This window comes from Hetaerina americana, unplaced genomic scaffold (genome assembly GCF_022747635.1).
Source record: "Hetaerina americana unplaced genomic scaffold, ioHetAmer1.1.p SCAF_5, whole genome shotgun sequence".
NCBI classification, from domain to species: domain Eukaryota; kingdom Metazoa; phylum Arthropoda; class Insecta; order Odonata; family Calopterygidae; genus Hetaerina; species Hetaerina americana.
In genome coordinates, this window is record NW_027287095.1 from 22,213,584 (window position 1) to 22,238,934 (window position 25,351).

At 44.1% G+C, this 25,351-nt stretch overlaps 1 protein-coding gene across 1 annotated transcript in view; it reads right to left on the minus strand.

The window, feature by feature from the left end:
- Nucleotides 1-7,904: 7,904 nt before the first annotated feature.
- ths (thisbe) overlaps nt 7,905-25,351 on the minus strand; it is a 185,386-nt gene continuing 167,939 nt past the window's right edge. Inside the window, exons 4-5 of the mRNA XM_071591756.1 lie at nt 9,158-9,261; nt 7,905-8,408 (exon numbers count right to left, since the gene is read on the minus strand). Coding sequence (XP_071447857.1) covers nt 7,905-8,408; nt 9,158-9,261 — 608 coding nt within the window. The remainder of the gene's footprint in view (nt 8,409-9,157; nt 9,262-25,351) is intronic.

Consider the following 25,351-nt stretch of genomic DNA (forward strand, 5'->3'; position numbering starts at 1 on the left):
TCACTTTTCCTTGAACTCATTGACTTCCTTTTCAAACTAAAGGAACTCAGCGTACGTAAATTCTAAAGTTAGGAGAAAAAATATAATACAATTTTTGATGGGCTTAAATGCAGCATACATATTTATTTATACACAGAGATATATTTACAAGTATTTACAATGAAACTATGCCCAAGTGAAAAACATGGAATATGTAAAATGAAACACTTTACAACGGATTAGCAATTGGTTTCTTTTTCAATAATAATAATAATAATTAATATTTTTTCATAATCTTACTTTTCTTCTCTCGTTTAAATTTCCATCGAAATTGTTCACAAAAGTTTTTTAGGGAAGGAGCTGTGAAGGAGGCGGTTCTCTCTTTTAATAACATTCATTCTCTCATCTTCCAGCTCCCGGCACCCCAATTACACATTGAATGCATTCACTCTACGAGACAATATTGCCACAGTGCTGAAATTGAAAGGGAATGTTATAAGTGCGTGTAAGAAGGAAGAAAAGCGGAGAGGCCGAGCAGTGAAATGATGCGGTAAGGGAAGAGGAAGGCAGAGGGTGTTCCCGGCCAGCAAAAGTCTCTTTGCGTCAGTCCCTCTTGATAGAGAGTGCACTCCTTGCTTCTCCAAACTCCCTTTCTAATACTCTTCCCGTATTTAAAGAAATATTTTCGACTTCACAAAATTATCGTTCAGAAAGGTGAGGGAGGCGCATCGGAAATAATAAACAAAAGAAATGAGAAGGGAGGAATAAAACTGACGAGATTTCGTGGAAGGAAGATGGGTAGAAGGTACCAGCAGTGAGGATTTCCGGGCTCACAAATAATGATATCGCTCCTCACTCAAGCAGAGAGCTAGTGTGTTTATTTAATGGTTTCTTTCTCTCCTCCCCACTCCAAACCGCTATTTCTCACTCTTCCGTGTCGCGGAGGGGGATAAATAGTCGGGGTAGGGCAGAGAACGGCTGCTTTCAACATTTTATCATTTTCCTTATTGTCGTTTTTCCTAAAGTGTTAGGACACCCCACTCGTGACCCATACCCCTGAAAGAGGTCGTCAATTGTGGCCCGGGGCGCGGATATCGTTTCGCTTCCACATGATTTTTTTTCTCCCACTCCTTTTCTTCAGCCCACCCCCATCTCTGGCTTCTATGAATATTCTTTTTTTGGTGAGCGAGAATTGAGGTCCCTCGATGGCATATAAATTCGGGGTGTGTTTTGGAAAGGGGAGACGGACGTGATCTGCAGGGGTCCAGATGAGATTTATCAGCCACCGCTGAGGGAGGCGGGTAAGTGAGCCGAGGGAGACTGGGGGCACGAGAGATTCCTAGATGCTGGAGTGGGGGACGAATAAGGTGGCCGAAAGTTGCAGGGGTGGGTGGGCGGAGGCGAGTCTATATCACATATCCCGCCCTCGGAATTTCTTCGCCTCCACCCACTTTTCGCCCGAAGGGGGGAGAGAGTGGGAGGATGGTATTCTTTTCTCTTCCTTCACACACCCGCTCGCTCCGTTTTGCTCTCTCAGTCTTTGCACCGGGGGCACCGCCATATTTTGTCAAAATCGGGAACTAACGCCGCCTTTTGTTCCCGATCGTAAATTATGGGGATTAGATTGAGGGAGAGAGGTGAAGCCCTGCCGACGCATTCATATCCGAGCCCACCTACGGGCCTCCCTTCCCGTCCCGCTGAGGCCGCCGATTCATTCCTTCTCGCCCGGCTCCCACCCCCCGTGGACCCCCCTCCACCTTTCTTTTCTGCTCTCCCCAAATAATTCAATAACATAGGGGGAGAAAGGGTGACGCGCGTGGGGATATCCGTGGCTCTTTTGAAACGTGTACCCCTCTTCCTCCCTTCCCCAGGCCGACCGTAACCTCCTTCCCTTTCGATCTAGCCAGCACGTCACTCCCACACTCCTATGCATCCATCCTGTAACCCCTTCCATCCCTCCTCTCGAGCGGGATCATTTCAATTTCACCCCCCGCTGTTCCTGCCGCGCATCTCCCATTCCGACAGTGGAGGAGGCGGGCCACTCCCTGCTATGGCCCTTCCTCCGCCACGAAACCACCTCACCCCACACATTCAACCACAGGAAGACGCACCTAATCATGGAGAAGGTGAAAAGGGTGGAGGAGCGGACGAGGGAGAGTGAAAAAGAGAGAGACACTGGGGGGAGGGGGTTGGAAAGAAGAAAAAAGATTTCGTGGTGAACGGGGGTGGGACAAGGCGTGTGCTCTGTGGAACACCAACCTTCCCGCTTTTTCGGTGAGCGCGCGCGCGTTTGTGTGCGGGTGGACATCCCACATACTTTTTTGAGTCGAGTTGGGATTTATTCGAGGACTATTTTTCGGGTCGTTGGTTATGTTCCTAAAAACTCCACCGTGACCGAGCCAATTGAATGGAAGTAGACGGAAATTAAATGGCGAAACTCGCTTGGGAAGATCGGTGAGGATACAAGCGACGCGATTTGGATGACAAGCGATAGTGCGTAAGCGAGAACTGTCCTTATTTTTGGCCGGCTCGGTTAAATTTCTTTTTGCGCCGAAAAAATTTCAACGATCGCTTGGCCATCTGGTTGCCGATCGGATGGCCGGTAAGAAATATTGCTCATAGAGCGTGCTTACTTTTCGAGTTTAAGATAATCGCGACACTCGGGGTCATCCTGAGGCGTCGTGGTGGTTTGAGTGCTTTTGGTCAAGGTTGTATGACGTTCAACGAAAAAAACTTCCCCAATTACGAGACGGACGCGCTCACCGCCCACTCATTCCCATCTCTGCCCACTGCCTTTCTCGCAGGCTCACTCCCGTCGGAAGACCCCAAAGGAGTGTCCTCCCTCTCCCTCTACTCCCCTCCGACCTCACGGATGAACATTTCCATCTTTCTCTCCCTGGGATACGAAGGGGAGAGGAGGGAAAAAGGGCCTTCGTCTCCTCTCTGACACCTCAACCTCGCTTTTCCCTCTCTCTGGAGGCCGAGGATGCGAGTGGATGTAAAAAAGGTGTTCTCCCTCTCTCCTCTCGGCACTCCCATCCTCTCCAGGTAAACGCGGCACTAGCCTGGCAGCCAAACAACCAACCAACCTCCTGCGCGGGCGAAAGGAGCAGCGTCTCCTTCTTAAAGGGAGCTAGGGGCTTGGTTTCACTTCCACACACCCACACGCTCATACGTACCATTCCTCTCCCTCTCTTCCCTCCATCACCGTTCGCCGACCCACCCCCATCCCTTCCACCCTCCTTTATCCCTCCTCACTTCCTTTGTTTCCTTGAATTCCAAAAGAAATACCCTTTCCGGAGAATTGTGAGGGAGAGGGCAACGGGGGGTGGCCGAAGGTGGCGGTGCCCACGTTCGGTCTTTGCGCGCGAAGGGGGATGGTCGTGGGGGTGGGAAGGAGAAGGGGAGTGCCGGGATGGCAGAACGGCGAGTAGAGAAGGGGGTTTGTTCGTAAAGGGAGAGGGGAGAAAGGGGTTGGCTGCGCATGAGTGGGAAGGGAGGAGCAGGGAGGGTGAAAGAAAGAGAGGGCGAGAATTGCCTTTGGGAAGCGCACAGAGAACCGCTCTCTGCTTGCCCCAGCAGGTTTTCTCCCTCTCTTCTTCTCCCATCCCCCATCACTCTCTCTCTCCATTCCTCCAAGGCGTCCTGTTGGTCTTGTTTGATTTATTCGAATTTTAAGGGTGTGGGGAAGGAAAACGGGGCGGAAGCGGGCGGAATTGTTAAGTTCTACATGGAGGATAGGGAAGAGGAAGCAAGGAGAGAGAGATAGTTCTGGTCTGAAGGTGAAGCGAAGGGAGGGATGGCAACAGGGAAGGGGCGACAGGAAGCGGATGTAAAAGAGAGATTGGCGGGGGAAAAAGATGGAGAGGGAACGGAGAGCTGGCAAATTTCGGCACGAAAGTCTCCAACGTATGAAAGGGGGGGAGGATTAGGAGGGTTGGGATCAGAAGGACCGAAAAGGCACAGTGGCGTTTAGTAGGGCGTTCGGAAGTTGGCGGAGGGGGAGACAAATTCCGCGCAGAAGTTTCACAGGAGGGTGTGGGCGTGAGGGGATGGAGTTGTGTGCGTCCCTGTCGGGCGACAAAGTCTATCGGGACCCGTGGTAAGCAGATTACGAGCAAAGAGAGGGAACGAGCGAGAGAATCGTAGTCGCATTGAGCCAGAAAGTGAGACGGTAAAGAATGGAAGTGGTGACAGAGGGAGAGACACTAATCCCTCGGAAAAAAGTGAGGGAAAAAAGATAGGAAGGAAGTAGTTCGGGGTTGCACTGAATGGGGAGAGGTTGCCGGGTGAGGATTGAGCCGTGGGCTGAATTGAGTGGAGAGAAGAGAGAAAGTGGCTTTTTGAAGAAGTGTGCTAGAGGACGGGGTTGGGAGGGTTAGGGTTCAAATAAAAGCGAGAATCGTGCATCGATGAGGGAGAGTATTGCAAAGGGAAGTCTGCTGTTATTCCGTCAGAAACGAAGGAAGAAATGGGAGGGAGGCATTGATACTTTCGGCGGGTGGTCGTCTTATTTATTTTTTTGTTTTTGACAACGGTGAAGGGGAACGAGGGTAGAAAGACTTCCACGCTGTCACATGACGACGCCTGGCCCGCACTCTCCACCACTGCGACGCCAAAATGTTGAGGTATCCCCCGGGGATGAGCAAGAAAGAAGCTTTTGGGCAGAAAGGCGCGCGCCACGTGGAGAAAGAGGGGTGTGGGAAGAGGCAAGAGAGAGAGAGGTTGATGGGGAGCAGGCCGAGGGACATGCGGGAGACGGCTTCATCTATCTCCGCACGGGACGAAGGGTTGACATCGGATAGGGAAGGAGTTGATGCGCAGGGTGGATAAGATACCTCAAGGGACCTGGCCGCTCCTCAACGGACCACCGTGAAGACTTTGGTGAGCGAAGGGAAATCGAGACAGGAGGGATGTACTGATAGAGCCCTCCCCGAATCCTTCCAAAAAATATCTTCCAAGAATCCGACCTCTCCCCCGCACATCCCTACCATTCGATTCGATCGAATGGCCACACTGCGATTACGGCCTTGGTCCTTGCCACACCGCGGGCAGTGTGTGAAGGAGGGAGGGATGGGTGGCCGGATGGCCGGACCCGGCCAGCGGAAAGGAGATGGGGAGTCAAGGGAGTGGGCTGCCTGTGTGGGTGGTTTTCCAATGGATGAGGGAGAAAGGGAGAGCAGGGCTGAGACCTGAGGGGTGGGGTGGCTTCCGTGGGAAGGTGCGGGCTTCGACGGCTCAATTGCCCTGGGACCCCGTCTCTCCCGTGCCCTCTCGTCGGGGGCGAGGACGGAATGGGGCGGAAGCCACTAGATGCTGGTCGGGTTGGGATAAATTAGGGGGTGGGATTTTTTGATGGCAGAGAAGGGAGAGAGGGGATGGGGCCAAGGGTGGCGGGAGGGAAGAGGATGGGGCGGGGGACGAAGGGGTTAGGGTTTTTAAGAGGATACGGGAAGGGGACGCGGCGCTGGGGCTTAACTCGATAAAGCAGGAATGGCCAGTTTCATTCTGGCCTCAGTCTCTCCAGGCTGGTTTTTTTCTCTCCCCTATTATACCGCCTCCCTCTTCCTCACACTCCTTCGTAGCGTCCCCCTCGCCGTCCGCCTATCAGAGGAGAACCCGATCCACTTGGCTCTCCGTCGCGGGGTCACGATGGGAATGTGCGTTTTGTAGTCGGGGCGTGGTCAACGCTCATGGCATTCCCCAACCCAACAGATAAGTGACACGGGGTGGCCACAACCAACTGATCTCCCTGCCAGAGAGTTTAGGCGTCAGACGTCCCGTGGAAATTTTGCGTGAAGTTGCCCCCTTTGTTCGACTTCTACTGTACCCGGAGGCCGTCCTCTCCGAAGGGTGGAGTGTGCTTGCGGTGGGGCCAGGAGGGTGTGGAAGTGGTCGGGGGTTGCAGGGTATGGAAAGGGAGTGAGAAAGAGGACGTGGCGAGACAGACAAGGGGGCTGAGGACACGGAGTTTTGAAAAGAGAGTCAAAGAAGAGGTAAAAAGGGCTTCTGCAGCTTGTCAATCGTGCCGCTGGTCTCCGTGCCATCTGCCTCCTTCCCTCTCGCTCTGTCTTTCCAGGTAACCGACAGTGCCCCACCAAGAAAATCTCACTTCCTAAACTCCTTTCCTCTCTCCCTCCTCTCAATTCTCCTTCCAACGGCTCGCCGGACATCGAGGACCGCTTCTGCGCAATATGATAACGACTTTCGTGCAGATGTGCGGACAGGGGTCATTCATTAGGAAAAAGCGAAGAGGGAGCGAACGAGAGAGAGAAAGAAAGAAAGCAAAACAATGGGAATTTCTACGTTGGTGCATCACTTTCTGGTGGCTGAAAGGGCACAATTGTTTCCCGGTTGTTCGAGAAGAGAGATGGAGGAGATTTGTCTACCTTCCCCGAAAACTTCGCCCCTGGCATGCTTCCTCTCGTGGAAACAACTCAATCTCCTGCCATCTCTCTCCCCATCTTCCTTCCGGCAAACCCTGAACTTTTCTGGGAGAAACGACACGAACGTTATTTTTATGTTCCCTGCCCTGCCCCTCTAAGCGACACCTCTCAATCACAGTTCAAGAAACCGTTTTCGCCACCACCAAGTCTTCCCTGGGCGGCCATCCTGCAATCGGTTCCGCCCCGCGGGAAAAAAATAATGCGGTGTCTTCTTCCTTTGGGTTTATTCTCACACGAGTGTGAAAGGTCTTCGTACCCATCTCCCCCACATCTAAATGCCTTCTCTTTTCCACCCAATCCGCCACTTCATTCTCACCCCATCAGTCAGTCTCTCGACTCATTAACCAAACCTGCATATCAGTATGGCTTCATCTTCTTTTTCCACCTGTCTGTCTTCCTGGAAGAGCTCCCAGCTACTCAAGCTCCTCTTCCTTATCTCCGACCATTCCGCCAGACGCGATCCGTCAGGATGAGTGCGACGGACCGATGTCCCTCTCAGTATCCTCCTCACTAAATAACACCTGCCTTGGCACACGAGGCAGGAGGAATGTTCCACCGACACCGCGTATTAACACTCTCGGGGAAGTCTTTGTCACCTCGTATTCCTGCCCTTCCCCCTTCACTCCTCTAGCTACCTCTTCCAATGCTTCCATTCGGAATCAAAACATAATAATCAAACATCTACGTATCATTTCCTCATTGTCTGCTCAACCCTGCTGTATTTTCTCTATTCTCTGCCTCTCGCATTCACCATGGGGCGATCGCTGACTCTGTCTCTCCGAACCCCGATTTCCGTGGAAAGATAAATTAATACGTATTGTCCTTTCGAATTTCAGCTGCTCCACAAAGGGATGCGTCTCTCACGGTTCTTCCTTCCTCGGAAACGAATGGGCAACATAGGAAAGCTTCTCGAAAAAGCGGTCTATGGCAGTCAAAAACCTGGGCTTTTGATGGTTCCCCCCGTTTACCATTTCATTAACCGGCGAGAGGTCACACGAAAAAAGTCGTCTGAGGGTAGAGAAAAGCGTTCCGCCCTCCCCTCGCCCCTATCTTCTTCTTCGCCTCCTTCGTTTCTTCCTCGCCGGAGTGGGGGCGCAGGGGGAGGAGGATAAGCGTGTGTTCCGAGCGTCCTCTCGCCGACGCTGCTTTCCTTCCTCCTCCGCGTTATTTGCGGATTCCAGGGCCGGCGCACACCTTGCCTTACACCCTCTTGCTAGAGGACACACGCCGCCTCCCTCCCTCCGCTGAAGACGGGGAGGAGGGAGGGAGGGAGGCTTCTTTCCGTCGTGGCCCCCCCCTCCCGGTTGTGTCTGCGTGCGAATACAATGCTTGTATGTGTGTTTGAGTGTGTGTGTATGTGTGTGTGTGTGTGTGTCGAACGGGTGTCCTCCGACGCGCCCCGGAGACTTCTTCAGTTCGGAGGGCCGTTCCCCGGGGGAGCGCCGCCGGGCGCGTCCCTCAAGGCGTGACCGCGTCCACTCAGCTCACCTCCCACTTCCTCTTTCCGCCGTGCCTCGTCTTTGGATTCCCGTACTTCCCGAGTCTCGGCTCACGTGTCACCGCGACGCCTCCAACGCGACTCCCGTCCCTGTAAGGCAGGAGCTCCGCCATGCCGCCTTCCCTGAGGGTCAGCCCCTTGATCCCCCGGACCCCGCCTGCGATCAGCACCCCGTCATGTCCGCCGCCGGACATCGGCGGGAGGAGTCCAGGGGCGCCGTTGCCCAGGCGCTCGTGGTGCGCTCCGATGCTGAAGTCGGACCCCCTCTTGATGAAGTTGAGGCACTTGGCCCTGCTCCGGGCCCTGGATTTGTGCCTCCTGGGAGGTCCGCCAGTTCGCCGCGGGGGGTTGATGCCTGCCGCCCTCAGCGGCCTCCCCTTCGAGTTGAAACCGACGAAGTAGCTCTGGTTGGCCGCGGATTTATATTGATTGTAGCCATTTTCCATGACCTCGTAGAACTGACACCTCGGGCCCTTGTAACGCTTCTGGGGAAAAGAGAAGGAGAATGCATATCAGTAAACGTGACCACTGTGAGGATAAAACAGTGGTATTAATATAATTTAAATATGTACATCTCCGAGACATACTATTTTCAATGGTTTTTTCACTCACGACCACGATACTGAATGATCAGTAGATCTAATTAAAAGGGATAGTATTTCTATGCTACTAGAAATATATTGAAATCTAACGCGTTGAAAAAATAGTGTTTATAATATTATATTTCAAGTTATATAGTAAAATAGATGCCCATAAATTCAATACTATGTTCAGTGAGGCTGCTATACAAATCAGAGAAACATCCAAATATCAAATGAACATTAATAGCTAATATATAAATGTGCTATATATTTTGAATGCTTTTAATGATTACTGTACTATTCCTTCTAAAACTGAATTTATTAAGATTTCTTCCAATTTAGGCATTATTAGGCAAGGATTATATTTCATATTTCCGGATAAACTCGGCTGAAATTATATGGAATACTTATATTACATAGAATTTAACGATATCGAATGCCGCGGGAAAAGATGAGCGACGGAATTAGTCAATTCAGTTAGGATCGCACAAGATCCTGTTCATGCGTAATTGTTACTGTATCCAAGAAACTCATGGTAAACAACTAATAAAATAATTATAATTCAATTTTCAATAAACATGTTCCTTAAAAACTTATTTATATTATGTAATTTGGTTGACATGTCATCTTATCTCTTATACTCATGCACTTACCGAGCCTATTAACTTCCAGTTCCGATTGAAACACAGATACCTCTTGGCCTCTTCCGCATAAATAGTCATCACACCAATGCCTACCGAGTGAATGGTTAAGTTTCCTGCAAAATAAAGGTGAGAAATAAATCGTTAGCACCTATATTAATATTGATTAAACTTTTCCATCTTAGAATAAAAATTCATGCGTTGTCATTCATCAGTTGTTATACAATAGGTTATGACAGCCAAAGAGTAATCAATCGGTTAAATAATTTCTCAAATATTATATATTAATTTGTCTGAAATATCTCATCAATGTGATATATGTTTTCAGCTTTGCGAATTGTTAGAATGCGTGGCAATATGCCATTCATAGATAAATCTTTAAAATCTCGCGTTTTGCTAATTCCCATGGTTGGCAAAAAACTAAATTTTGGAATTTCATCTTTTGTGAAAAAAGTCAGCTGAATACCATCAGTTTACCTATTTTTCCAATGATAAATTAAAGCCAATCGGTTACAATATGGTGTTTCTTGTACGTCACTCATTCCAAGGTCTATCGGTGTTTATCTCATCTACTCCCACATAATGTCATGTACTATTATCACAGATTTAGTGTCAGCGGCTAACATCTTTATTATCATCCAGTATTACTTTCCGTATAATAAATTCAATCTTTATTTCCATTAGAGTGCATGTAGTTCGCACCTTCTCTCACCATTTCCATATAATATAATGAATTTATAACTTTTGTTAACCCCATTCGCTTCCGTCATTTCTTTACCTCCACATTAAGCAAAGATTTATGTGAGTTATAAAACGCCAATGACCGATTGCGTTTGATTTGCAGCCGCGAACCGACGCGCTTGCTCGCATAGAACCAATGTGTTTCACATGCTCGCTTTGACTAACGACTCGTTTTTACTCGTGACCGTAGAACATCGACTACATTCGCAATGAGATTGCTCTGCCATTTTCGATTTGAACAATCTATTTCCATGTCTGTCCCATTAAGGAAAATATATAGTAGTTCGTAAAAAGACATAGAAATGCAATAATTTATAATTTTTTAACGGTAAAGAAAAATATATATTACTGTGGTTCGTATTCCGAAAGCAATTCCGTAGCGCGCGCAGTTAAGGAGCTGAACCGAGCTTTGATGCAGGGTTTTATTAGAAAAGTGGATTTACCATGACCAGATAAATGGTTCTAGGCCTCCATAAAAAAGAGCAGTAAAGAAAAGAGGCTGCATAATGAATGGACACACGAGAATTTTTTTTTATCCGCTCTTTAAGGTCCCATAAACAACCCAGGGTAAGCTACGTAGCTAACGCTGGAAGAGAGAAAACCAGTTTAGTTTCCGAAGATGCCATCGACTACGGAAGGTAAAAGGGGGTGACCATTAAGCGCTACCTTTAGTGGCATTTTAGAATACTTTCCAATTAGCCTTATCTTTACGTATTTTCCGTCCTAAATTTGTTTTTCGTCGTCAGTCTCTCCGTTAGTTTAGTGGTTTGGGAAAGAGTATCAATCGTCTCATTATTCCGACCTAAGACGCCGGCCCGGAATGGCGATTCGCCATAATGCTTCCTCATCCCCTCTTTTCTTCGAGTTTAGGTGCATGCAGTGGCGAATATAACTGGAGTGAGATTATTTGTCTGTTCCATCGGTTCGTTGTTGGTTTTCTTAGAGTGGACGTGGAAGGAATGAAAGGGAAGAAACAAGAAATGCAAATGAAATCAACGTAAAACGATGAACTCGGTGGGTGTATCAGTTAGTGAAGAGTTTTGAAAGGATTCACGATTATATATACATATATATATATATATATATATATATATATATATATATATATATATATATATATATACACACACACACATACATACATATATAAATATATAAAACAGGTGTAGATTTTTAAAAACATAGAAAGACAAAGAAAGGACACTCACATATGTAGTTTTGATGTTTTGACGGCTCGACCGTCTTCATCATAATCGATGATTCTGATGACGACGGTCGAGCCGTCGAAACGTCAAAACTTCATATGTGAGTGTCCTTTCTTTGTCTTTCTATGTTTTAAAAATCTACACCTGTATTTTATATACTTATGCGTCGCCGAAGAGCGTTCCATTTCGAAGAAATTTTTATATACATACATATGTATACTGTATAATGAGCATACGTATGAGAGTGAGGGTAACGCCTAGGTATTTAATTGCGCCTACATATTCCGTTTCGGTGTTCCCAACGCAATAGGCGTTCGGGAGGGAATCGCTCTTTTTCCACAAATCTGTGACTACGCACTTTTTTAAGATGAATTCTAAATTCCAAATGTCACACCAGCGTTGTATAGCTTTAAGGTCATCTGATAAAGCTGTTGTGTCGTCTGAATCACTGATATCACGGCAAACCACTACATCCTCGGCAAATAAACGTATTCATTAAATGTATTTTTCCACTTTTATTTATTTTGGTACTACTAGTTTCAACGCTTAGGCGTCATTATCAGGTACAGTAAAGTAGCTGATGTACCTGAGCACAGTACCTCATGATGACGCCAAAGCGTTTAAACTATCAATAGCAAAATAAAGAAGAGTGGAAAATACATTGTGTTTTTCATTTAATGAACATGACCTCCCACAAAGTTGAGCCAGAAACCACCGAACGCAAATAAACTCATCTCAATAGTGACTACGGAGTCAATGCCGTTAACCTAAAGTGGGAATAAAAGAGGTCCGATGACACTTCCCTGGGGAACTCCTGAAGTAACTTCTACTGCAATGGAGCTAACTCCATCTATCACTAATCTTTGAACCCGACCATTCAAAAAGTCTTTGATCCAACCCTGGATATTTTTATCTATACCACATGCTTCTAGCTTTGCAAAGAGCTTATTGTGAGGTACTTTGTGGAAGGCTTTCTCAAAATCTAGAAAAACCGCGTCCACTGGAAAATTGCTCTCTCCGGAAGTACAAACAGGTAAGAATATCATGAACAAAAAGCGCAAGTTGTGTCTCGCAAGATCTACCCTTTAGGAAACCGTGCTGACTTTTCATTAATAACTTCTGATTATCGAGGTGTCTCACGATCGGACCAGCAACTATTTGTTCCATAACCTTGTATGAAATGGATGTGAGGGAAATAGGTCTGTGATTACTCGGTTCCTCCTTGTCTCCGTTTTTAAATATTGGAGTTACGTTAGCCGTTTTCCAATCTCTGGTAATCTTTTGATATACCAGCGACTTCTTAAATATTATTTCTGGATACGGCGCTATTTCCGAAGCTAGATCCTTAAATATACGAGCGGGTATTTCATCAGGCCCGGAGGATTATTAGGCTGAATATATTTCAACAAAAGTTCTATTCCATTATATGAGGTTCCAATTTTGGGCATCGGTTGACCGGCACGATTTGGTAAGCTATGTAGTAAGGTGGTATTCTATGAGATATTAGTGAAGGTACTTTGGTAGCAACTGTTATGATGCAAGTATTGGTGTTTGTTGGTCGGTTTTATGTGTACAGAAGCGTGGATGTTTTGTCTATTAATGATACGTTTACATCAAGGAAGGTGATTTGGGAGGAGGAAACGTTAGAATTGAAGGAGACAGAGGACGAAGCATTTAGGTCGGAAATGAACGTTTTCAAATAATCAGTACCATGTGGCCGAAGAAGGAAAATATCATGTTAGCGGATCCAGCGTCTCCAGACCCATCTGTTAAAAACAGACCAAGGCACGCGAAAGCTAGATAGCCTGGACGGCGGCTTTATTTGGAAAATGTACGAAAATGTGCGTAAATACGCATTTAACCTAATTAATTATCTTCATTCCGTGAAAATAATAATATCTTAAGAGCTCGCCCAGCCGTCAGCAAAAGGTGGACGACCATGCTGGGAATAATTATTCGTTCTCGAGAAAATATAATGGATTTTCCGTCGCAGGTTCTAGAGAAAGTGCATGCAGTTGGCGGCGAAGCTTTGTCTGACAGTGAGTTGGTCTAGTATAGCCATCACGGAACTACCTGTAAAAGCCATCGGAGAGACTATAAGAGAAGAAAATTATTTTTTAAATCATGTAAATCACACTAATAAATGATGCGTAGTGTAATTTTTTATATACTATTGAAGTAATAGTACTACTAGTAGTAGTACTACCACAAGTTTTTCTCATTCCAACTTGGTTGCCGTCAAAGAGTGTCTACGCATGCGTCATCTACTGCCTCTTCATCCCGTAACAGTGTTTTCGTTGTGGCTTGTACCGTAATATGTATTCATTATATGCAAATGTACCCACTAATATAAACACTCAATAATAGTCACCGGAGCTTTAAAAGTACGCATACGATTCAAAATATGGTCTTCTCAAAACATTAAGACTTTTTGGTAAACAGAGAGAGGTTTTGAGAGAGGTCTGAGAGTCCGCATTAACCCCATAGACCCAATTTCCACCGCCGTAAGTGGCAGACATGTCGAGCAGTTATGTTCCCCGTACCTGGCTGGCAACGGTCGCTCGCCCAAGTGAAACAAAATGTTCAAGCGCTCGAAGGGTATTATAACTCACAGGATACTCAGAGAAAAACGAGTACGCATCTTTAACTTGCTAGCTTCAATTTTTTTACGAACTTCTAATTTTGATTCGTAGTCTAGTGCCTCCGGGTACGACTCGGGAATAATTTTATCAAACCTTACCTTTTTTTTGCAATTGATATTTACGTTCACTTCTGGGACTTTTCTATTTGACCTCTTTTGGTGAAATTTGGACAATTTCAAATTTATCTCAGTGGGAATCGCAATCATATGGAAGCATCGTTTATGCAATGATAGCGAATAAAAATTAGTCATAATTTTGGGATTTCAGGATATCAGGTATGAATGATGCGATAAATGATATTACTGCTTGTATAAAGTCTGATAACAGAAAAGCTAATCTTATTTAAATGTATTAGAAATATGATTGATATTTAGATATATCAATTTCTTAAATTCACTCAGGGAGATGGGAGATTTAGGCTTTAAAGTAAGGATTCGCCTTGATTGCTCAAAGGGCTATATTTAACTGTCGTTTATAAACATATGAACCTTTCAGTTCATCTACATCGAAGCATTAAATGACAGGTTCGCCACAAAAACAAACGGCCTTGAATCGTTGGCCAAGAGTACCACAACCTGGACCTTGAATGGGATTAATATTCCTTTAATGAAAGGCTGAAAAAACTAAGCTCTATGGAACTCAAACATACGCTCATTTGAACGGCGTCACACATCAGAGAAGGGGGGCAGAACCTTTCCATGTGCCGTCTATGGTTTCTCATGAAGTTCCTGTACCCTAAAAAGCATACAGCTGGGGCGTAACAGAGGGTGCCCAAAGAGGCGTACTCGGGAATCTAACCCGGATGAGTCAATAGTCAAAAACTCTACCCCTACCAAAGCCCTGCGACGTTCCCATTGACTGTGTTCAGGAACTTAATAGTTCTCTTGCATGTTTATATTTCTAACAACAGTTTATCAGGAGTACGATATAACAATGCAGTCAGATGTAGCACAAGGAAGAATTGGGATTTTTGATTGAACACGGTACTGCTATAGCTAAGAAGTGTTTGAAAATTTATTTATACCTGCAATTACTTATGCCTTCGACAATAACTGAGATATAAATTTTTTCCCTGACAGCCGTTAAAGTCTAATGGAAAATTAAGTTGCGATAATAATGGAAACAGGAAATCTGAAAATAATTGCAGAATATAGATAACCCAAATTTTAGAGGCACATTTTTTCCGTGCGACTGATATATGTATATTACCTCTCTTACTCCTTTTTTACCCCGAGGCATTCGACGACCAAAAGTAAAAGATTTAAAAAAACTGAGTATATGCACTTTAATTAATTTATTTTTATGGTGACGCTTCCTAGATAGTCCCTATTACCTCAATAATGCAAGTGCGCCAATAAAATTCACGGCCAACCAATAATCAAGCTGGAACTGGAGTAGGGATCGCAGACATAAACATAACTTGCGGAATGAGCACTGAAGGAGAAGGAGAGAACTTAGAAAGGAAGATAGTACGAACGTGGAGCATTGAGGAGAGAGGGAGGGCAAGGATTGAGGAGGGAGAGAGATAAATGAGGAGGGATACAGGGATATGGTAGAGGGCGGCTCGTTGGTCGCAGAAATGGTGGACATAGAGGAAGAGGAGCGGCGTAAGGCGGTAGAGAGAATAGCACGCCCAGGAGACGTACGAGGGCAATCTCACGCCACGAGACATTAAAGGCTGCCCAAGTGCTTTACTCTCAATGGATTTACAAGCCCTCGGAGAGTGTAAGAGCGGGGCAGAGTGGGAGACAGAGAGAGATAGAGAGAGAGGGAGCGGTCGAACCAACAACCTCGGAGGATCAGCACGTAGTGGCTCTTTTGTGGGGCCGTAAAGAAAGATTCAAGTGGTCTTTTTTATCGATTGGAGGCGGAGGGAAAAATCCACTGTCGCCTTCGACGAGGCGGAAGGGGGTGGAACTGGATGGGAGGGATTGAGAGGAGTGGGGGGGGGCTGGATTGAAAATGGAAGTTCGGGAGAGGGGGAGTGGTGGGTTGGGGGATGTTCTCGGGAGCAGTCTCGGATATGGTAGAGGAGGGTGTGTGTGGGGGGGGGGGGGAGAAGTGGGCGTTCTTATCCGATGTCTGTGGGCGCGAGAAAAAAGAGGAAGCTGTAAACACGATAGCGTCCTGGTCGTCTCCTTCGGAGGGCTTATAGCGTTGGCGACCCACGATCGCACCTTATAGTAGCGACTCCCCGCAGTGGGAGTTCGGGGGAGAGAGTGTAAAGGGAGCAGAGGATGTGCGTGCGTGAAGAGTCCGAGAAAGCCAGGATAGTGACGTCACCGTCACGAAGTCACTCGCTCACACACACACAAACACACACACACACACACACACAGAGCAGAAATACTACCGCTCGCTTTTCCGCACATGTGCACATGCCACCGAAACGTAAGCGACTCACACTCTCACTAAATGATTTTGTGTCAAAGTTCATTGTCTCTGGAGTGCTATGAAGACAAGAGAGACTTAATGTAAACCAGGAAAGGTGAACGGCTGTCTTAAAGGTTAGTCTCTCCCGCCCGAGGTTGAGGAAAGTGACATTTTCGTGTTTTGTTAACTGTGAAATGGGTCGATCGTTTTTTTCCCCACTTTCATGGGCGATATTATAAAATGGCATGAAGCTGCGCATGAAATCATGCCGTGAGAGGCAACAATGATAATAGAAACCTGGTTTGTCTCACCTTGCGCTTATGCATGTTGTCCTTTTTCAAAAAAGGGCTAATTCAAAAAAAACTCACGATGAATCCTGAATATTGCAGCCGGATTTGATGATTATTGCCAGAATTTGGCGAAACAGTAATCGAAACCATTGCTCCATTGCATAGGAATGGGAAGAGAGTGGCAGCGTTAAATAGACTTGCTGACAACTCTTGAAAACCGGAATATATTCGCTTAAATCCTTTGTGAATGGTGGAAAGCATTAAATCGGAGAAAAAACTGGGGGAAATCGGGGGATTAGTGGAACAATTAACATTTTAAACTAAACATTGTGTGCTTTGGAAAGATAAACTATTTTTCTGCTTATTATTTGCATCGCAGCAAGTCCTCATTCACTGGAACAATCCTACTTTTTTCCCTTTTTGTACACTGTATAATAGTGTAGAGCATATGAGATCATAGTAAATTGTTTGAAAATGAACGAACCAAAAGGGAATGACTCAAAGGGACTCGGAAGGCAAGGGATATTAAACGTCTCAGGAAAAGAAGAGCATACATGAAACAATATGTAATGTGAAAGAGGAGAAATAAACCAAGAATAGGGTAACTGAGGATGACACCGATACTTCGAAACTAGTCGCACCGAATAAAATTGAGTGGAAAGATACATTGGTATTTTTACGTAAGTGATAATGGATTCCCACGGAGTTAAACCTGAAAACTTCGAATATATTAAGAATAGGGTACTATCGAAGAAATTGGTTAAAGGGAGCAACTGAAATTACCTCCTAGAAAATACTATTTTTATTTTAAATACCGCGAAGGAGATAGACGTGAATTGCGTACATATACAAATTTTTATGCGTTTCTCGTGAAGGCTCTCACGGTGTGCAGATATTGAAGATCTAAGTCTTTCGGGATTCGCTCCGCGTTGGTCCATATTTCTGGGATAACAGTTTCGCCGGCGTTGCACTTCCGACCTGAAGACGCCGACTGCAACGCCAGCGAAACTGTCGTCCCAGAAATATGGACCAATTCGGAGTAAACCCCGAAAGACTTAAATCTTCAAATTTTTATAAGATTCAAAACCTGGAGAACTATGAAAAAATCCAATGACTGGTGGCACTCTTAAATATGATAGTAGCAGGAATGTCCATACACAAGAGTACGTGTCAATGCATGCTCTCGAGGAGAGGACAAGAGATATGCACTCTCATTCTCCCTTCACGGTGAATGAGAGAAAATGGTGGTAATTGTCATGTCAGTCACTCGGGGTTTTTACAACTCTTTTAGAGAGGTAACAGAGCCGCCAAATCCATCTTTATCTCCCTTCAGAGAAATATAGAGTTTAATAGAACGGGCTTATCTATTTTTCGTACTCTGAACTATATATTTCCTATTTACACCCAGTATGTACTATTTTCCACGTCTCTGCTCTCGGTGAAATGTTATAGTTCTGCAAACTTTTTCGGCTAGTTTGGTCCTCCTCTCCACAGCGTCATTACTCCTGAATTTTCCCTCTGTGCAACAGATCATTGTGTTGAGGTGCTGATGAAACGCTTGACGTCCTTAGCGCGGAAAAGATCCCTGCTTCGCTCGGATATGAGCAACAATATTAACATAATGATTCTAACTAAGAATGCAGGACGTGTTAAAATATTAAGAATTGAAAGTATTATTTTTTGACAAATTCGGTGGTGTGATAAATGGAATTTGTGGCACGAATTTGGCCGACAGACAGCGCTAGAATGGCATTCAATTTTAGACTTGGTAGTTACCTGATCAACTAGATAATACCCATGTTCATTAATAAAATGATCAATTTTGTATAACAGATAAAGAGGAACTTTAAAATAATTAATCGGTATTTGCCCTCACGAAATACTAAGATAAATATAAACCCCTAAATTTTTGGGAATAACTAAACATAATTGCTGGGCAAAATTCCATTTCCGTACTAAGAATTCCTCTAAGACAATAATATCGCCATACTTAAACATTTAGATGAATCGAAGAAAATGCTTAATTAATGATTATTTGTTTTTGAAACCTATTTAGTATCGTTGAATGTCCCAGGAAATTCTCAACAGTTTGAGTATTCACTGTAGACTGGGTGTCTTCTTTTTAAATTTATTCTAATGAGTTTTACAGCCGGTTAACCGATTGTAAATGAATCTTAGTAGTGACATGTAAGAATTTATATGGCTAGTGTTTATGATTGCCATCATCACTAGTATATCAACCCTAATATTGGTTTACCTCAGCCCTCCTCTCTTCTCTATTCAATGTTGTTCCATCATCTCTTGATAACTTTCGTTCTGTTTTACGTCCTTAATTTTTCTTATGTACGTTCCTCCCGTTGCTTTTCCTTATGGGATTTTCTCTTCAATTTTTCCTTCCATTGTGTTTCGAACCAATCCATTATACCTTATGGTGTGCCCAGTCTTTCTAGTACTTCTTTGCCGTAGATTTTTCCTTGTGATCCTTTCTTCTTCTTCTCTTATGTATACGTCCTTCCTCGTTCGTCACATTGTTTTTCAATTCAATCTTCAGCATTCTCCTCCAGCACCATGTTTTAGAAGCTAATTTTCACTGGTCAACTTTTCCAATTTTCCATGTTTTGATGAGTGAATCAGCTGTGAATACCACTCATATTTCAATGTAATGTAATTTCAGCATCCATAATTGATATATTAAATGTTATGCTTGAAAATTAAATAGAATCTATCCGGTTTTACCATTAAGTGAATACTTGGAATCATTTTGAAATACGGTGATGAGGGTGTGACGGATTCGGAGAACATCAAAGCGATTCTATAGTTTCAACTTTTTCCGCACACGATTTCCTATCTCATGGAATCGATTTCTGATGCAATAGTTTTATCAAGGGAAATCAGGAGCTTCTGCGACGAAACAACAGTAGGCACTCGCAGTCGCCAACGAAAGGGACACAAAACAATCAAATCCAAGGATTTGCATATCGAGGGCGCACTCTGTTTCTGCAGGACGACGACATACCCCGCTTTTGACTCTCCGTGCCAGAGAACTCAACGAAGGAGAATCACTCTCCCTCGCTCCTTCCTCGGATTCACTGACACAGAAAAAAGAGCATAATGTGGGGACAAACATTTCTTCGTCTGGGGAGGTACAGGGTTGGAGATAAAATAAGAGGAAGAGGGATGGAGTTTTAATTCTAGGCTGGTCTGGAGTGACATTTTTCTTTCTCCGGATTTCTGTCCCTCACCTTGTCCCTTTTATTTGACTTAGAACCTCGCGGCGGGAGAAGGAAATCGATGCCCATTAGCGGAGATTCCAGGTGGACAATGGAATTGCATTTCGTTTATCATTTTCTCTCAACCGTGTTTTAATTGGATGGAACCTCTGATGCAAAGTGTGCCGGGGTGAAATGGAACAAAATCTGTTTTTCCTTTGGTGAAAAAAAGCTCTTCGTCTCTCCTTCATTCTTTCGGTGATGCTAAAATATTGGTCGAAGTGCTTTTATTTTCTTAGTCCACTCGACCCTTGAAAGACGCCGCTTAAATACTGGACTTAGCTGCGGCGGGAAGGCTTGAAATTTCGCCGACATCAAAGCAAAAGTCACTCGGGCCGTGTATTTATTTTTTCTGCCCCCTCCCTCCGGGATCGTGACACGCTTCACTTCGTTCACCCGAACCTCCACGCAATAGGCGCACGGTTCGCGCCGCTTCTCTCCACCGTCCCTCCCCGTTCCCCGCGCCCCGCCCTCCTCAACGATTCGGGCCGGGGGATGTGGACATGAACAAGAACTAAGAGGGTAACATTTTGGCGAGACTTTAAAAAAATATTTTTATGGAGGTCGGGAGGGAGGGTGAGTTTTGTAAACCCCACTCTACCTAATCTTTTTCACTCTGCTTTCAATCGGGAGGATGTCGTGCACGCACGGGGAATGTGTTGAAGTTTCCTTCCTGGCGGCTTATACAGGCCAGAGGGAGGCGTAGGGGGGTGATTTAATGCGCGGGTGCTTCGCGATCGATGGGACTTTGTACATGTCCCTCTAAAATTTTCATTTCACTCATGTGCCCGAATGTTTTCCTTTTTTTCTTTCGTCTTATCTCCGCCCAAAATGTTTATCAAAGAGTTAAGGTACTTCCAGAGTGATTTATTAAATTTAACAGAAATTTACCAAAACTGCTACCCAATGAAATTTAATCTATTTATTTCGCCCAAAAACACCACAAGGCCAATTTATTTGGAAAAAAATGAAAATAATGTATGTATAATTGCATGTGAAACTAAGTAGATAGATCAATTTCGACAAATGTTCGGCATTAATAAGAACGAACTAAACCTTCTGCAGAATCATTTCATAAAATTACTGTCTGAATGACTAGCCCATTGCTTCAATGCCTTTCCCCCTCGGAAGTTTGGTATAACGTAAATAATACATTCAGTTAATTCCCATCCCATAATACATCCCAACCTGCACATGCCCTTTATGTTGAAATGAAAAAGTAAAATCTGTGCAATGGGACAGTTTCAGAAACATAAAATGCAAAAAAATCTTCTGGAAGTAATGTTTCTCAAATATATAGACATAGGAGAAACAAAGAGGCATTTATGACTTCCTGTAACTGGCCATCACTATTTTTTTTTCAAGTTTACGATAGAAAAAAACCTAACAAAAAATATCCAGAGTTTATCCATGGCTTGTCTGCAAAATCTTTTCTTCCTACATACACTCCCATCCAAACAACAGCTCGATAAATGCATCGATGCCATCATTTTACATTAGAAATAGACGAAATTGGTTCCAAAATTAATTACATCGCGCGAAAATGGTCACCAGACGATGGCGAAACGCGTATCGATTTCGAAAATAATGGTATATCTCCTGGCGCCGTCGAAATGTCATCCTCAACGCTCCCCTCCTCTTTTCTAACCACTCTTGCTGGCCTTCTCGCAACCTAAAGGACAAAAGGGTATAAATGTGTGTGTGTGTGGGGAGGATGGGTTCCTTTTTTTGACAAATGAGTGGCGATTGGCGCCGCTTCAAAGCTCCCATCGATTGCTCCAGTGCCGAGAACGGCTGCCACTACTTGGCTTAAGTGAGAGGCCGAAAAGTTTTCCAGGGCCACGTCAAAACCCTCCGCTCTTCGCTTCATCAACTCGGCAGACCTCTTCACGGGAGGATATATATACGCTTGGGGATGGGGATGAATGAGTAGGGGATGGTGCGGGAAGGGAGGATTGCGATGGCGGGCTGTCCAGATAAGATCGGGAGTAAGAGATGTGAGCGTAGAGTTGTGGGGGGCGGGGTGGATTGTTGGGTGGAAAGAAAGAGGAAAGGGTGAAGTGTGAGGGGAAAGGAGCGAAAGGGTGAGAAGAGATACGGAGAGATGGGAGAAAGTAGCAGACATGCAATAAGTGCGAGGGAAAGAAAGTATTTAGTGATGAGTTCGGTTGTCCTATTTACAGAAAAGGAGACGACGGAATGAAGCATAACTGAACTTTAATTCATGAGAAAGTTACACCCCGGTTTATCGAATTACGCCAAGGATGTGTTTCAACGGCAAAACGGAATAGCATGTATCACAGTCAAATTTTCAGTTCCTAGCGTTAATGGCTTTACTATGTGGACGACAATTGGTACTTGATATTAAACAGGTTTTATTAATTTCCGCGCTTCTTACCTTACTCACCAGGCTGTTTAAACTCATTTGCGTCAATCTAAAGGCGTACTACCTATTAAATATTGTGCCGTAATAATAACGCGTTGAAACAGTGGTAGGAAAATGTAAAAATGTTGAGGAATAGTAAATTTAGTGGAAGATTTTGAACTTTCAAGAAATGAACTGGCGAAGACAAAATAGGTAATAGGTATGATAGAGTTAGTTGTAACAATATGGACGTATCACGCTGGTGGGGAATCGATCAATGGGTAGAGATAGTATGATTACGAAAGTACGTACAATTATAGCAATTGCGGTGATACCAATAATAGATTAAATGGAAGTAAAATGACCGAGGAATAAAACTGCGCGACCGAAGTAAACGGAGAGAATATCTTGATTCCAGAGTTTCTGAGAGATGATGATCTAAAATAGCTTTTTTAAGAGATGCCAAGACTCAGAATAGTAACCGCAAATAAGGATTTAATTTACAGGAAATCTGGAAGCATCATCAATTTATCAACCGATTATCAAATTTTTTTTTTAATAGCTTAGACAATTTATTGAGAAATCCTTAGTGGAATAATAATTTTTCATTCTTTCCCAATTCATTTTATTTCTTTAACTCAAAAATAAGCGTTAACTAGCAAGGGCTGGTGCATCTGCTTGTGATTATTTTTTTTACCGATATTTAACTCTATTTTCTTTTATCAGTATGGTGACTAACCCGTAAGTTTATCCTCTTTACTTGAAAAGGGCTATATTTCCATCGTTGTGGTCGAATAATAATTAAGTCATTAGGAGGATTTTACGAGTTTCCATTTTTACAGCGGAATCATTTCAAAGGTTATTGACTATGGAAAAGTTTGCATTGCGTCTTGGACTACGAGGGGATTCATTTGAGCGATGCGTAACATACGGTACTTGGGCCTGATCCAGTCCGGAAGGTCCATTATCCGACCCCCAAAAGGCAACTGAGGACACAGTAAGATTTTATTACCAGAAGCTTTTATGTAATTTATCTGGAAACCAAGAATGTCCAAATGCCGATTTAAGACGGATGAAAGGGATAATTAGCCGCATATTAGCTCACTTAAGTTTCAGCACAGCATAATATGTATGATAAATTACATCCTCTTTATCTGCCATTCAGTTTCACTTTATGTAAACGGCGTGTGATTTTTGCAATTAATTCTTAGGTTTAATGTTTTTAGTTACGTGGACTAGAAAATAATTTTCAATGGATTTTATTTTTTATCTGAAACACTGATCTCACCTAGATGACTTCTGAGAATGCTATTGAGAAGTGAGTCTCGGAAGTGCACGTGGAGTTTTCACGAAAAATATGACATCGTGAAGGTTACAATTGCTTACAAGATATGTCGTATAACATTTTCTGCTGCTTACCTGCCTGTTCACGTCAATCTTTAAAATCGGAGGAACAGGGAACGAGACATTCTCACGTTGATGGGAGGGCGGTGAACTGGTGGTCAGTCGACAGGACTAAAGGGAACATTGGGGGTAAAGTGACGGACAAACGAGATGAGGATGGTACGAGGGATAAAAAGCAACTGCAGACAGAGTTGGAGGAATTGTCGCCTATCACAAAATTCTACGGCCTCCCCCTCACTTTATCCCACCCTTCCCCCTCTCCCACTGCAGGCTATTCCGAGCGCGGCGAAAGGATCTCCGTAATACGATTAAGTTTGTTTTTTCTCGGGGGATGGGGCATATGCTTGCGTGACTCCACGGGGATTCCCTAGTGTGGGATGTCCCGTCTGGGTTCATTTACGGTTTCCAGAACCATGTGAAACGGGACTGAATGAACTTGAATCATCATTGTTCTTTATTTTTACGTAACAAGAGTCAAGCGCAAGAGAAAATCTCTTTTTTTAGAGTTACACATTTATTTACCAGATGGAAAGGGTTCTTGCGCGTGTACTAGCCCAGTCAACTGTTAAAGAAAGAGACTGCAAGAAAATTGAAATCGAAAGATGATTTACAAAGTGTGTTACGGATTATTAGATGGAATCGCCGAGATTAGCCCCACAAAGAGGTTGATTCACTGCATTTGTCGTTAAATATAGTTGAAAAACATGGTTCAAAATAGAATCTAGACCGGTTATTATGAAACAAAATCGGTAAAAATGCATTAATTTTTGATACAAAAATAAAAATGGTACTAAAATTATCCTATGTTTTCTTGAGAGAGAGTTTTTGTGAATCGCCAAGGTTTTCGGGCTGCTACAGCTTCCAACCACTTTATAGTGGATCTTTATACGTTTAACCCGGCATTAAACGATACCGCTGTGTTTTACTATACTAAATCAATAATTAATTCGTCATAAAATAATATTTGCAGAGGTCTTCATTTTAAGATCACGGAAGGAGGTAACCCTAAGATCTTTTATAATGATGCCAAATTTACTATCTATTTATTACAATGTTTAGTTTTGCAAATTGAGACTTCGTGGCTCGAAGTCTCCATACCACCCTTAAACTGGGGAAACCCCTTTGCCCAAAGCACAAATGACACTGCATGTCCGAATCGAAGTGAAGACTCCTACGTTCCAGGTGCCCATGTTTTGAGAGTTCTCCACTTTCAGCATTTTGCAGAAATTTGCTTTCCTTCCCTAATATAACGGGTATCACAATTATATGCGGACCCGGTTAACTATAGAAGTTAACGAATAAACGAATTACTCAGGAATCTTTTACTTTGGGAAATACTTTTAAGTCGCTGTTTTCCCAATGGATGAATCATTTTCTCGTCTCTTGAGGGATATTTTCGACCGTGAGAATTACGTTTTTAGGGTCATCAATTAATTACTTTTATTGTTTCTCCGTTACAGCATACTTGATAGAAAATTGAAACTGGTGAGTTTAAATTTACAAGGTATATCCACTAGGGAGAGCGTTGGGCTACTAAATGGAGGGCCCGGGTTCGATTTCAGGGTACAGCTCTATGGGCACCCTCGGCTTCACCCGAGCTGTATGATTTTTCGGGTACCAGAATTTCGTGGGAAACCATAGGCGGCAAAGGGAAGGATATGGAACGTCTACCTGGATGTGCGAATTTCACACGACGTTAGGCTTAATATTCGGTGAAATCTATGTACCTCCTAGCACCTATCAAACCAATCTTCGGATTGGTAATTGTTTTCTGTGCACTTTATCTCAATGACACGAGTTGGTCGAAGAACAACAAACGTGAGCGGAATTCTTTAAAAAGAAATGGGGTCGATCATTCTTTCAATGTTTATTCCAAACCAACGAAGCCTTAACTGCATACAAATCGAATAAATGCAA